This window comes from Mustelus asterias, chromosome X (assembly GCF_964213995.1).
Source record: "Mustelus asterias chromosome X, sMusAst1.hap1.1, whole genome shotgun sequence".
NCBI classification, from domain to species: Eukaryota; Metazoa; Chordata; class Chondrichthyes; order Carcharhiniformes; family Triakidae; genus Mustelus; species Mustelus asterias.
Window position 1 is genome coordinate 12,561,221 of NC_135834.1, and position 14,248 is coordinate 12,575,468.

The 14,248-nt window shown below is 41.2% G+C and overlaps 1 protein-coding gene across 1 annotated transcript in view; it reads right to left on the minus strand.

Annotated features, from left to right (window-relative positions):
- Positions 1-320: 320 nt before the first annotated feature.
- pa2g4a (proliferation-associated 2G4, a) overlaps positions 321-14,248 on the minus strand; it is a 38,143-nt gene continuing 24,215 nt past the window's right edge. The window contains exons 7-13 of the mRNA XM_078201305.1: positions 11,386-11,464; positions 6,729-6,807; positions 5,322-5,455; positions 5,069-5,163; positions 3,902-4,029; positions 2,572-2,631; positions 321-1,603 (exon numbers count right to left, since the gene is read on the minus strand). Coding sequence (XP_078057431.1) covers positions 1,538-1,603; positions 2,572-2,631; positions 3,902-4,029; positions 5,069-5,163; positions 5,322-5,455; positions 6,729-6,807; positions 11,386-11,464 — 641 coding nt within the window. The 3' untranslated portion in view covers positions 321-1,537. The remainder of the gene's footprint in view (positions 1,604-2,571; positions 2,632-3,901; positions 4,030-5,068; positions 5,164-5,321; positions 5,456-6,728; positions 6,808-11,385; positions 11,465-14,248) is intronic.

A 14,248-nucleotide genomic window follows, 5' to 3' on the forward strand; every position in this document is an offset into this window, starting at 1 on the left:
AAGTATCCAGCTGTGCTGCACTATTAGTGCCAGTTTGCTGCCAACAGCACCTCCAGGGCGAGTGCCTGACTAAAATTCATGAACAAAGAAGCTTTGCTGCCTGTGAAGGTCGTGTGCACCAAGGAGGTAGTTACTGTACAGTTTGGGTACAAACACAAATGGCAGCATTACAATGACAATTGACAACGGACAACATCTTTCAATGGTAGGAACCATATATTATCAGAATCATCCAAAACCAGCTTTACTAATCGGACGTCATTGAAGTAATGATGGGGGAAATGACAGTGGACATAAAACAAGACAAACCAAGTGCAGGATTAATATTCAGTTATTTATTTAATCCCCACAGTGACCCAAAACAAATCATGGTATTACACTGAGCTCCTATCTCACACAAACACAAATTCATGATGGCAAGGGCTAGCACAACAAGAGTCTTTATACCAGCTTTGTATGCAATCTGCACACTTTTTGTTGTTGTATGTAAAAAGGTTGGGGCAGCATTTTCAAATGCCAACAGAACAATCGCCATTCTTTTGTAAGACACAAACAAAAATCAGGCAGAACCACACAATTAATTTTGTTACAATATAAATCTCATCAATTCAGCCTGCACCCAAAAGTGCACTTACAATCCTGCAAATCAGATCAACAAAAATGAAAGTTTGCCCTTCCCCCTAAAATAAAAAAAAACTCAGTTCAGAATGCAGAGAAAATGGACGTGGACTCTGAACTGCTCTGCTGCCAATGGTTACTTGGCCCATTATTCACACAGGGTTAGATTTTTTTAAAAGTTGCCCAACCTCCTGGCAATTTCCAAATCATTCAGAATAGTCTGGGATAATTAATAATAGTTTGCAATGTATGTTTCAGTTTATCCTGAGCTGTTTCGAGTCTACTGAAAACTCTACTGGAGAAAAGACCACCCAAATTTGCAGCATTTGTTTTTCCTTTATAACAATAGATATTTGGGGAAACTGGCAACATTTCGTAAAACAGGATACAAAAAAGGCAGAAACTAACTTCTCATAATCTATACAGTTTAAAATGGTTTAATTCAGGACCCCACACCCCCACCAATCTCCAGGTCTGTCCAATCAGCCCCAAGTGCCTATAATGCTGTCTCAATGAACAGTAACAGCTGACAGTTGGGTGACTGCACCAACACTTGAGGCAACCTACTGCAATGCAAACAAATGAGGCTTGGGATCCAAGTCGACTGGGAAGAATATAAATTTTACAGATACCTTTCAATCTTCAGTACCAATTACTTTCACCTCATTATGCTCTCGTTTGGATAGAAAATATAAAACCATACAAATAGCACAAAGTTTTTTTTTGTTTTTATTTTTTGGAAGTAGTCTGCAGTCATAAATGCGAGTCCTGTGGTCCTCCCTCAGTGTAAGAATATAGGAGCTGGTGAAAAGGTCCCACGAGCTGCACTCTAAACAGCGCTGGGGGATGGGGCTCGCTGTCAGGTACAGACAACTATGTCAAAGGTCAGGTCAGTTCTGGGGTTACAGGTTACAAGAGGTCAATCTCCAGCTTCATTCTCCTCATTGGTGCTGCCAGTGGTGGCACTGAGTGCAGATTGGGAAGCCTGGAGATGAAAAACAGATGTATTAAAATACTCCTTTGACCAAAATATTCCATTAATCACTGTAAGCTATGCCTTTTGAGAAGCCTGATTCTGAAGCCCGAAGCTCACATTCTAGATCAGTAAATCAGGGGCACCAACACATCCTAGATCAGGAAATGAGTTTCATTGTTGGTTGCAAAGAAAAAATCCTAAATGCGATAAAACTAACTTGCTAATGACAGCATCTCGCTATAAACAGAGCTCCACAGATTCAAAAGTGGCTGTGGCTCATCTGAATGTTAGTTACTGAGCTAATTGGTTGGTCAATACTTTTGCAGTATGTTGTGGGGTCAGCGAGTAGAAAATAAAGGCCGTCTTTCCCCCATCAAGGGAAGTGTGAATAGGGTCAGATTTCAGGGATGCACGAAAGGTACCGTTGACAGATTTGTGCTGTCACACTGCATTTAAGAATGTAATTCTTATGTTTCTTGCATAACAAAATAACTGCAGTTCTTCAATTCATTCAGAGATTTGCACCATTTGGAATACTCCACAACTGGAGGTTTATAGCTCACACTTTATTTTCAATCGAAGCTGTAAAGGGGATGTGACATACTTTGTACATAATGGGTGCTGTGTTATATCGGTAGCATTTACCAGATGTTTGCTTCATGTTTCCAGTCAATTATAAAACAAACTTATTAATTGCTTCAGCCTGCCTGAACTGCGGTGTGTGCACAGGCTCCACCTACCTGAAGACCATGTGCAATATGACAAGATTACACTGAGCTAGTAAGCAGATTTAATGCCATCATGCCATTAAGAAAAAATAGAAATCCACACATTTTAAAACCCCCACAAGGGAAAATTGATTAGAAAACACAGAAGCTAGATCCAATGACAGTTTTGCTGCAGTCAAGAGTTTTAAGGGAAAGATTGGAATAGTAGTTTCTGGACAGTTCCCTCCATTGCAAAAATACACTACTTACCACCTTCTTCTTCTTCCTCCTCTTTTGGTTCCTTCGGCTAACAGAACTTTGAAGTAGGGCCTGAAAGGGGTAAAAAGGAAAACAACTTCAATGTGAACCACATGGGTAGAAAGGGAAAAAAAAGTGAAAACTACATAACTCTAACTTTGTTTATGAAGGATATCAGCACAAAAAGAGTGGTCATGCGGAAGAACAGTGAAGCAGCATTTATTAGAATAGGGAGATTCATGGTTTAATGTGTAGCCATGACGCAATAGAAGCAGTAGATGTGACTTGGTTTGACATCAAACACGTGTTCCTTAAAAGCATCTTAGAAATTAGTTGAGCTTTGTTTATGAAATAGTATTGAGACACTCCAAGACAAACAGCTTAAAGAACAAATCTGAAAATTCCCATGAAAGCTTTCCTAATGTGTTTTTAAAAATATTCTTTCATGGGATGTGGGGGCATCACTGACGAGGCCAGCATTTTTATTGCCCTCAAAAAGGTGGTAGTCGCGAGCTGCTTTGTGGAACCACTACAGTCCACGTGGTGTAGGTACACCTGTATTGCAGTTTGTGTGTGGTAATGCTGGCAATGCTGGCTAATCATGGTCTTCTGAAAACAAAAGTGATCACAGGGACTCGAATTTTGAGCGCCTGGTACTATTGATGAACTGATCAGACTCCAATTATTCAAGGGTGGTTTTGCAAAATGCTATTAACACAACAGATAACTTTTTTGTTTCCACATAACATTTGGCATAATTCACAAACTGCTTGAAATTCAGGGTGTTGCAAGCCCGGGTACTCTAGCATAAACAGAAATTGCTGGAAATACTCAACAGGTCAGGCAGCATCTATGGAGAGAGTTAGCATTTCAGAAACTAACTCTTGTTTCTCTCTCCACAGATGCTGTCCTGACCTGTTCTATTTCCAGCATTTTCAATTTTGCTTCCAGAATTTTAGCATCCACAGAATACCAATTTTGCTTGGGTATTCCAAGAATTCTAGTTGGAAATGGCAAAACGCCAGGTCATATCGCTAGAGCGTGCAAAACCTCCTGAAACCTTTTCAAATTAAAAGGACCAAGATAGTGCAGCCTGCACTTAAATTAGATTATGCTCCAACAGTAAGAAACAAGAGGAAGTGCAGAACCACAGCATTAAAACTAGAGAACAAAGAGCATTATTTGATAAATGAAGGAACAATGAACTACCCAGAGCAGAACACGTGGGTTGGGGCTAAAACTTATAGGACATTTTGTCACGATTTTGCACTATTTTGAAATCAGCTTTTGATTGCAGAAGGAATGGAAAACAAGGGCCGATATTAAAGGGACTTATTTTTACCTTTAGGTCAGGGTCCTTCACATCCAATTCAGACTTGTAGAGCTCATTTTCAAATGTCCCACTGGTGATTCTCATTGGACCGTTGGGCATGAGTAACACGGTGAACTTAAACTGAGCCACGTACTCTCCTGGAAAAGAACAGATATCAGGTAAAGAAAGAGCATCATTTCAAATTCAGATTGCAAGTGAAAGGTTCAATATCACATAAATCAGTGAATCGGATTTAAATAGCAAGTCCCCAATATTTCATTTAATCAAAAGTATAATCTAGTCACTGGTGTTGAAGCAAAATCATAGAATCCCTACTGTACAGGAGGCCGCCATTCAGCCCATCGAGCCTGCACTGACCACAATCCCACCCAGGCCCTATTCCTGCAATCCCACGCATTTCACCCTGCTAATCCCCCTCATGCAAACAGACAAATTAGGATGGCCAATCAACTTAACCTGTATATCTTTGGACTGTGGGAGCGAACCAGAGCACCTGGAGGAAACCCACAGACATGGGGAGAATGTGCAAACTCCACACAGACAGTGACCAGAGGCTGGAATTGAACCCGTGACCCTGGCGCCGAGAGGCAGCAGTGCGAACCACTGTGCTGCGCAAATGTGCCACTTAAATTAAATTGAAAACAAGATTTCTCAGCCAGAGGACTGTTTGTGTGCATGTGGGGGGAGACACGGAATAAGATCCAACACATGAACAGTCACCCACACAAGGCATCTGAAGGTGCCCAAACACCTGTGGAATCTCAGCCAGGTGGTCAATGGTTGCAGGGAAGCAGAGGGAAAACAAAAAGCCTGAAGACAATCACGTGCTAGTCTTATCAAGGTCAGCACCTGATTAAAAAAGCTTCTTTGTAGTTCACAAAAAGTTTGAAATCATGTATATAACATGCAGCATGTTTCTGCTTGCCTGGAGTTCCACCTTCTTTTACTATTTCCCCCCACCTCTCAAAAGGTATAAAATATTGTTGAATTATAGTTCCAAAGATGCTAGGAAACAGGTTTTATCTCATCCACATACCCACGTGAGCAAGCATCGCAGGCTGATCGATTGCAGGAGCAAAATGGCCCATTTTACAACAGGCAGTACCTTTACTTTACAATCGGAAGTGAAATTCCACTTTAATTTGCTCAATGGGTACACAGTTTACAGGATCTCACCTTCCTTCTCATACAGCACATTGAATGGCTGAAGTAGCTCATGCTTGGCACATTCCATAACCCCCATTTTGGCTTTTTTCTCATCTTCAAATGCCCTTTGAAAAGACAAGCCATGGTTTTACAAACATTCTAATGAACTCTTAACCATAAAGCTCTGTTTCAAGGCTCAGGAAAAAAAGCAAGTCTGCACATTAAATCAAATCAATTTTAGCCCTGGTTAGATGAACAGTCACATGCTATACATCAGACATACCTCAGAGTGAAGGGCATTGCATCAAACCGCCTTTCAACCTCACTAAAAAAGGCACGAGATGTTTTCATTTTTAAACCATATTGCTGCGTTGGGTCCCTCTTGTACACAGTTGTTCTCTGACCTGAATCCTTTGCCTGAAAACATATTAAAGTTGTGAGGTTTTATAACATAAGAGTCAAGAGAATCAACTGGACATCATTCTTTTGGATTATTCAAAATCCATTTTTCCCTTCACATGACTCCAAGCTATTTGATCAACTTCACACTGTTTTCACATCCACTTTGCAATTTATTTTTCTTCAAACAAAGACCATCGAGGAATTTAGATTGCACTGGGTCTGCATTTGGTTAGATTGTTCTAAGTCGTTAGCACAATTAAACAACACCCCCTGCAGTAGGAAACCAGAAGTGCAAAAGACAGCAGCCGAGGAAAGGTCTCCAGGCACCCATAGACAGAAAAAAAAAATCAATGCTGAGGTTTGGTCTTTGCAACAGTGCTTGTTACAGTTAGGTCAAGTGTTTAATCAAAAAGCAGTAAGGGGCAATGTCCAAATATTCAGCCACACAAGTTGCATAGAAAATGTGAACAAAATTGCTCTCATTGTGGAACCTGAAAATGAAAAGCCATTTCAACCTCAGGACGACAATGGTAATTCAGCACAATGATTAACTGGGGAGCTTTTACTCCTAAAAAACAGAATTGACATACTCCTAGAATTTTGCTTCGTCAGGGAGCAGGATAAGTGATGCAACTAGCCTTACTTTCCAAAAAATCTCTAATTACTCATTAGGTTTACAGAAAGAATATTTATTGCAGATTAGTATATTCTATACAAAAGCTTTAAATCTCATGAAACTAATTAAGTCAATTTCAGACAACCAAACTTTAAAACGTAACTATGCAACATGATGTTCAAATGCAGGAATATAATGGTTCTCCATGGATGTTTTTTTAAAAAGCACAAGGACACACATCCAGTCAACATCAGTACCACAATCTACTCATTACACCAGTTATTAACTCAAGACATCACTCCACAGTGATTTATATACACATCATGGCTGCTCCCACATTTTATTTGATGGCGAAAAGCGACAGTACAAGTTCAACTCTTTGGACTCCCTAATGACCCCTACTATTAGATTTCAGAAAAATGTGCGCCACTGAAACGTATACACCAACACCATGCTTAGCAGAGCATATAAAAACTGCATTCATTGTGGACCCAAATGTATGGATTTCATTTTTGATGAGACTATGTAGAAATGGAATTGTATGACCACTCACTTATGAGCAAGGTTTGATTCACAGCATTATTCCTTCATGATCCCAATCTTAGCAAACCTTTCACTTCACAAGCAAATGGAAAAATCAAATTAAGGACCAGTTATGAAACAATTCCTCACCTTGCCTTCTCCAGTACTTATTAACACATCAACAGCATAAACTTCATGAACTTCAAACGCAGTCTTTTCGTGATCTTTCCTATACAAGAAAAGGAACGGTCAGTCAACACCACTGAATTTCCCCATATTTCAGTAGACTGTCTGCTGTGGCTATATAGATTAGGATGCCCCTCATGATTACATGGATAGTTTGTAGCAGACTGACTAGAAATCCAACCTTCAAAATGTCAATTAATTTATCAAATTCTGTGGCACAAGCACCTGTGTAACATAGCTCCATGTAGTTATCATAAAGAAATTTAATTTTTTTTGTGAAGAGATCATTTATTATAGTGTTTCCAGGACTGTTTTCTCAATATTTTGCAAGAAGCTTTACTTAACTGGATTCTGGCTGATAGAACTGGGTGACCAAAAGGTTGAGGAACATTTAGGAAACAGTTAACCACAATACAATTCAGCTCAGTGTTACGAATAGAAAGTAAAAGTCAAGGGCAAACTCCAATCAGGTTATGATTATTGCCACAGTACTAAAATGGCCCTCAGTCAGAAATCACAACCCCCATCCTTAGCCAAACCTTCACCTGTTAAAGCAGACATGGTTGACGACACCATCCTAATCCAACATCACAACTGGTATCCAGCTAGGGGAAGTGCACTTGCCTGGTTGCATTCTCATCAATCCAGTCGTAGCCAAAGTGTCACCTGCAATAGTTTCTCTTCTCACCCCTGCAGGGTTAATTCTAATGTCCCCCAAGTATCTATCCTTAGACTATTTCTCATTGATATGCTGCCTCAATGTTAGACTGCTTGGTCAACATCCAGTAAACTCTCTTTTCTAGAGGACCATAGATCATTGCAGTATAATGCAGTTTTGGGGACTTCATTACAGGAATGATAGAAAAATAATGGAAAAGATAAAGTGTGGGTTCACAAGGAACTCAAGTACAGGTTAGACTCCTTCCATCACTCCCCAAGAACCAAGATTAAGGGTGACCCACAAGAAGTTATAAAATGCTATCATAGGATTAATTGTTTCTACTGGTCAGTGAGATTAGGATGAAAGGACACAGCAAAAGGAAATTACATGGAAAGTTAAAAACTATTTAGAAACATAGAAGATAGGAACAGGAGGCAGCCATTTGGCCCTTAGAGTCTGCTCCGCCATTCATCACAAATCATGGCTGATCATCCAACTCAATAGCCTAATCCTGCTTTCTCCCCAAAAAATTACATAAATGATTACAGTGGAATTATCTGCCAAAATCTACTATTGAAGTAGAACCTGCAAGTACTTTGCAGAGGAATTAAAACATTACTTGAAAGTTATTCAAAAGGTATGGGGAGAAAACAGGAGTGGAATTAGACTAAGTAATTCATTTGGAGAGAGGAAAGCAACAGCATGGATTTAAATGGCTGAATGAATGCTGCAGTGTAGAAACAGCCCAAAGATTCTACATCAGGACCAATTCTGAATCACAATATATACAAGCACTCAGCCTGCAAATGTATCATTCAGGGCCATTCTCTGTCAAAGACATGTAAACCTATCTGAACAGCAATTCTCACTGTACCTCGTGAACAGCAAACAATGCAGCTCCACTCGACAACCTTAGACAGATTTAACATTAGAAATAGGATGGGTAGACCATATGGTGCCTCATGCCTACTCCACCATTCAAAATGATTGTGCCCGATTGTCTCCCTTTATTCAACAACCCTCTGGGTAGAGAATTCCAAAAGATTCACAACCCTTTGGGTGAAGAAATCAGTCCTAATGAATGGCCCCTTATCCCAAGACTGTGCCCTGGGTTCTAGATTCCCCAGCCGAGGGAAAACAATCTCTGCATCTGCCCTGTCAATCCCTTTCAGAATCTTGGGTTTCAATGAGATCACCTCTCATTCTTCTGAACTGCAATTTACTCAGCTTTGCATCCCAGGAAACAATCCTGCGAAGCTTTGATGCCAAATTAAGGCAACAGGATTAAATTGACAGCACAGCGCTGTTTAAATTTAAGGACCATTCCAACTTCTTGCTCATTCTGGCTGATCAAAAATATTAATGTCTAAACTGTAACAACCATTCTAAAAATCACCACGCACACTGCACAGCAGCAATTAAACCAATTAGTTTAGACACCCAGAAACACCATTCCACTACCAGAAACTATTTAGAACACCATTTCTTTTTCAGATCAATTTTTAAAAACATTTCAATTAGAAAAAAGCATAGAAAACAGGTGCAGGAGTAGGCCATTTGGCCCCTTGAGCCTGCACCACCATTTCAATATGATCATGGCTGATCATGCACTTTCAGCATCCCACTCCCGCTTTCTCTTCATACCCCTTGATCCCTTTAGCCACAAGGGCCACGTCCAGCTCCCTCTCGAACATATTTAACGAACTGGCCCCAACAACTTTCTGTGGTAGAGAATTCCACAGGTTCACAACCCTGAGTGAAGAAGTTCTTCATCAGTCCTGAATGGCTTATCACTTATTCTTAGACTGTGACCCATAGTTCTAGACTTCCCCAACATTGGGAACATTCTTCCCGCATCTAGCCTGTCCAGTCCCATCAGGATTTTATATGTTTCTATGAGATCCCCTCTCATTCTAAATTCCAGTGAGTACAAGCCCAGCTGATCCAGTCTCGCTTCATACGTCAGTCCTGCCATTCCAGGAATCAGTCTGCTGAACCTTCGCTGGACTCCCTCAATAGCAAGAATGTCCTTCCTCAGACTAGGAGACCAAAACTGCACACAATACTCAAGGTGTGGCCTCACGATGGCCCTGTATAACTGCAGCAAGACATCTTTACTGCTATACTCAAATCCATTAGCTTTGCTCGCCGCCTGCTGTACTTGCATGCCAACCTTCAGCGACTGTTCCACCATGACACCCAGGTCACGTTGCACTTCCCCTTTTCCTAAACTGCCACCATTCAGATAATAATCTTCCTTCCTGTTTTTGCCACCAAAGTGAATAACCTCACATTTATCCACATTATATTGTATTTGCCCACTCAGCCAGCCTGCCCAAGTCACTCTGCAGCCTCTTAGCATCGTCCTCACAGCAGACACTGCCACCCAGCTTAGTGTCATCTGCAAATTTGGAGATATTGCATCCAATTCCTTCGTCCAAATCATTAATGTACAGTGTGAATAGCTGGGGTCCCAGCACTGAACCCTGTGGTACCCCACTAGTCACTGCCTGCCACTCTGAAAAGGACCAGTTTACTCCAACTCTCTGCTTCCTGTCTGCCAACCAGTTCTCTATCCACCTCAATATATTACCCCCAATACCATGAGCTTTAATTTTGCTCACTAATGTCTTGTGTGGGACCTTGTTAAAAGCCTTTTGAAAGTCCAGATACACAACATCCACTGGTTCATCCTTGTCCACTCTACTGGTCACATCCTCAAAAGAAATTCCATGAAATTTGTCAAGCACGATTCCCCTTTAGTGAATTCATGCTGACTTGGACCAATCCTGTCACCACTTTCCAAATGCTCAGTTATTGCATCCTTAATAATTGATTCCAGCATTTTCCCCTTCACCAATGTCAGGCTAACCGATCTATAATTCCCGGTTTTCTCTCTCCCTCCTTCATTAAAAAGTGGGGTTATATTAGCTACCCTCCAATCCACTGGAACTCTTCCAGAGTCTATAGAATGCTGGAAAATGATCACCAATGTGTCCACTATTTCTAGGGCCACTTCATTGAGTACTCTGGGATGCGGAGCATCAGGCACTGGGACTTATTAGGTTTTAATCCCAGCAATTTCCCCAATACAATTTCCTGACTAATAAGGATTTCTTTTAGTTCCTCCTTCATGCTTAAAGTACAAACAATTAAATGATATACATATGAACATATGCACAAATTAGGAGCAAGACGAGACCACTCAGCCCCGCTCCTCCATTCAATATCATGGCTGATCTGATCCTCAATTAAATCAAAATTTCTTTGCCTCATCTGTTTTAAATGACAACCCTTTATTTTTAAACAGTGACCCCTAATTCTAGTTTCTCCCACAAGAGGAAACATCCTTTCTCTATTCACCCTGTCAATACCCCTCAGGATCTCAAAAGGTTTCAGTCAAGTTGCCGCTTACTTTTCTAAACTCCAGTGGATTCAAGCCTAGCTTGTCCAACCTTTCCTCACAATACAACCCATCCAATCCAGGTATTAGTCTGGTACATCTGGCAAACAATACTCCAGATGTGATCTCACCAATGCCCTGTACAACTGAAGCATAAACTCCCTACTTTGCCTCTGCAATTTCTCACCATTTAAATAATATGTTTTTTGTTTTTCCTGCCAAAACAGAATTTCACTTTCCAACATTCTACTCCCTTTGCCAGGTCTTTGCCTACTCACTTAACCCATGACTCTTTATAGCCTCATGTTCTCTTCACAACTTACTATCCTACCCATTTTTATGTCAACAAAATCAACCATAGCTCCAATCCCTTTATCCAAGTCATTAGAATAAATTGTAACGGTCGATGCCTGAGCACTGATACCCATGGCACACCATTTGTTACACCTTGCCAACCAGAAAAAGACACACTTATGCCTACCTAAATAAATATAATGAAAACCCAAGCTTTGGAACAAAATAAATCTGCTATGAATTCTCTCTCTGGTCAGACTTACTTTTGCTGATCTGTGGGGTTCTGAATGATCGTTTTCTCCCCATCAATAACATGCTGTTTGAGTTGATGTGATAGCATGCCTAGAAGAGAAAAAAAATTACAGCTCAAATTCTGGTGACATCAAAATCTAACCTGCATATATTTCATATTTCAACATGCTCTCAGGACATCAGAGCTTCAACTACAATGAATTACTTTTTGAATGTCAACATAGTTATGCAAGCAAGCGCCTCAAGATGTTATGACCACAAAGAGAGAAGAATGACTAGTTAATCTAGTTTTCGTGGTATTGGTTAATGGAATATTGGCCAGGACTTTGGGCGCTGCATGGCACCATGGCAGCCATTTGGACAGACTGATTAGGCTTCAGCTTAACATCGCATCGGAAACATAGTTAGTATAATTTCATCCCACTGTCAGATTAGCTCAGTTGGTAGCATTCTCAAAGCTTAAAAAACATGGGTTCAAGCCTCACTGCAAGATTTGAGCACATAATCTAGGCTGACCCCTGCACTGTGATGCCAAATGAACGTGGAGGGATCATTTTTCAGCTACAAGGCTCCAGCTAATTGAAAAGTTCAATCTGGTTCAGAGTAGCAGAGTTATACAGACCAGGGATGCTCCAGGTTCCACCAGATCTGATCTCAACTGAGACAAGGGTTGTGCACTACAAACTGGCCTTTGCATCTCAAATCATGCGAGGAAAAGAAACAGCCCAGCATCCTGCCCTTGACTGTTATTCAGTGAACCCTGGGAGAAATCAGCATCTGTATACAACTTCAGGTTAATTGACGAAGCCTGTTGATTAATCCCATCACGGCTCAGGCCTGACCATCTACGCGAAGTACCAGAGAGAATCCCAGCAACCATGAGTCAAGAAAATTGGAGGTTTCATGTTAATTAAAGATGGGAAATGATTGCAGGAAATGGATCTGCATGCTTTTAAATCAAGAATTTCACTGTTCCTACCTTAGCCATGAACAAACTAGGATTCAGGCATTTATACTCATCCAAAACTATGATTCAGCATTAACCATTATGAATTGTTGGGTGGTTGTAGAGAGTTGTTTTTCAAACTGGAGGCCTGTGACCAACGGTGTGCCTCAGGGATCAGTGCTGGGCCCACTGTTATTTGTCATTTATATTAATGATTTTGATGAGAATATAGGAGGCATGGTTAGTAAGTTTGCAGATGACACCAAGATTGGTGGCATAGTGGACAGTGAAGAAAGTTATCTCCAATTGCAGTGGGATCTTGATCAATTGGGCCAGTGGGCTGACAAATGGCAGATGAAGTTTAATTTAGACAAATGTGAGGTGATGCATTTTGGTAGATTGAACCAGGGCAGGACTTACTGGGTTAATGGGAGGGCATTGGGGAGAGTTACAGAACAAAGAGATCTAGGGGTACATGTTCATAGCTCCTTGAAAGTGGAGTCACAGGTGGACAGAGTGGTGAAGAAGGCATCCAGCATGCTTGGTTTCATCGGTCAGAACATTGAATACAGGAGTTGGAATGTCTTGTTGAAGTTGTACAAGACATTGGTAAGGCCACACTTGGAATACTGTGTACAGTTCTGGTCACCCTAAAGGATATTAAGTTAGAAAGAGTGCAGAAAAGATTTACTAGGATTCTACCAGGACTTGATGGATTGAGTTATGAGAGGCTGGATAGACTGGGACTTTTTGCCCTGGAGTGTAGGAGGCTGAGGGGTGATCTTATGGAGGTCTATAAAATAATGAGAGGCATAAGATCAGCTAGATAGTCAATATCTTTTCCCAAAGGTAGGGAAGTCTAAAACTAGAGGGCAGAGGTTTTAAGGTGAGAGGGGAGAGATACAAAAGGATCCAGAGAGACAATTTCTTTTCAGAGGGTGGTGAGTGTCTGGAATGAGCTGCCAGAGGTAGTAGTCGAGGCGGGTACAATTTTGTCTTTTAAAAAACGTTTCGACAGTTACATGGGTAAGATGGGTATAGAGGGATATGGGCCAAACACAGGAAATTGGGACTAACTTGGGGGTTTAAAAAAAAAAAGATGGCATGGACAAGTTGGGCCAAAGGGCCCGTTTCCATGCTGTAAACCTCTATGACGATGAATTGCAAACCTCAACACCACCTATATTACCTGGCATGGTTAATAAGAACCAGGGGCAGGAGTTCAATCCAGCCCCTCGAGCCTGCTCCGCCATTTAAAAGGATCAACTCCACTTTCCTGCCCATTCTCCATAACCCTTCAACCCATTACTAAGTAAAAGTCTGCCCATCTCCTCCTTATTTACTCACTGGTCATGCCATCTACCGCACTCCAAGGTAGTGAATTCTACAGATTCACGACCCTTTGAGTGTAGTTTCTCCTCATTTCTGTTTTAAATCTGCTACCCCTTATCCTAAAACTATGACCTCTTATTCTAGATTGCCCCACAAGAGGAAGCATCCGCTCTACGTAGACTTTGTCAATACCTTTTATCAATGTACATACCTCAATTAGATCGCCTCTCATTCCTCCAAACTCTGAGTATAGGCCTAAACTGCTCAATCTCTCTTCATAAGACAAATCCCATATACGTGGAATCAATCGAGTGAACCTCCTCTGAACTGCCTCTAATGCCACTACATACAGGTGGCGCAGTGGTTAGCACTGCTGCCTCACAGCATCAGGGACCCTGGTTCAATTTCCAGCTTGGGTCACTGACTGTGTGGAGTTTGCACATTCTCCCCGTGTCTGCGTAGGTTTGCATTGTGCTACCAAATAAACCTGCTGGACTTTAACCTGGTGTTGTGAGACTTCTTACTAGGTTTCCTCCCACAGTCCAAAGATGTGCAGGTTAGGTGGATTGACCATGCTAAATTGTCCCTTAGTGTCA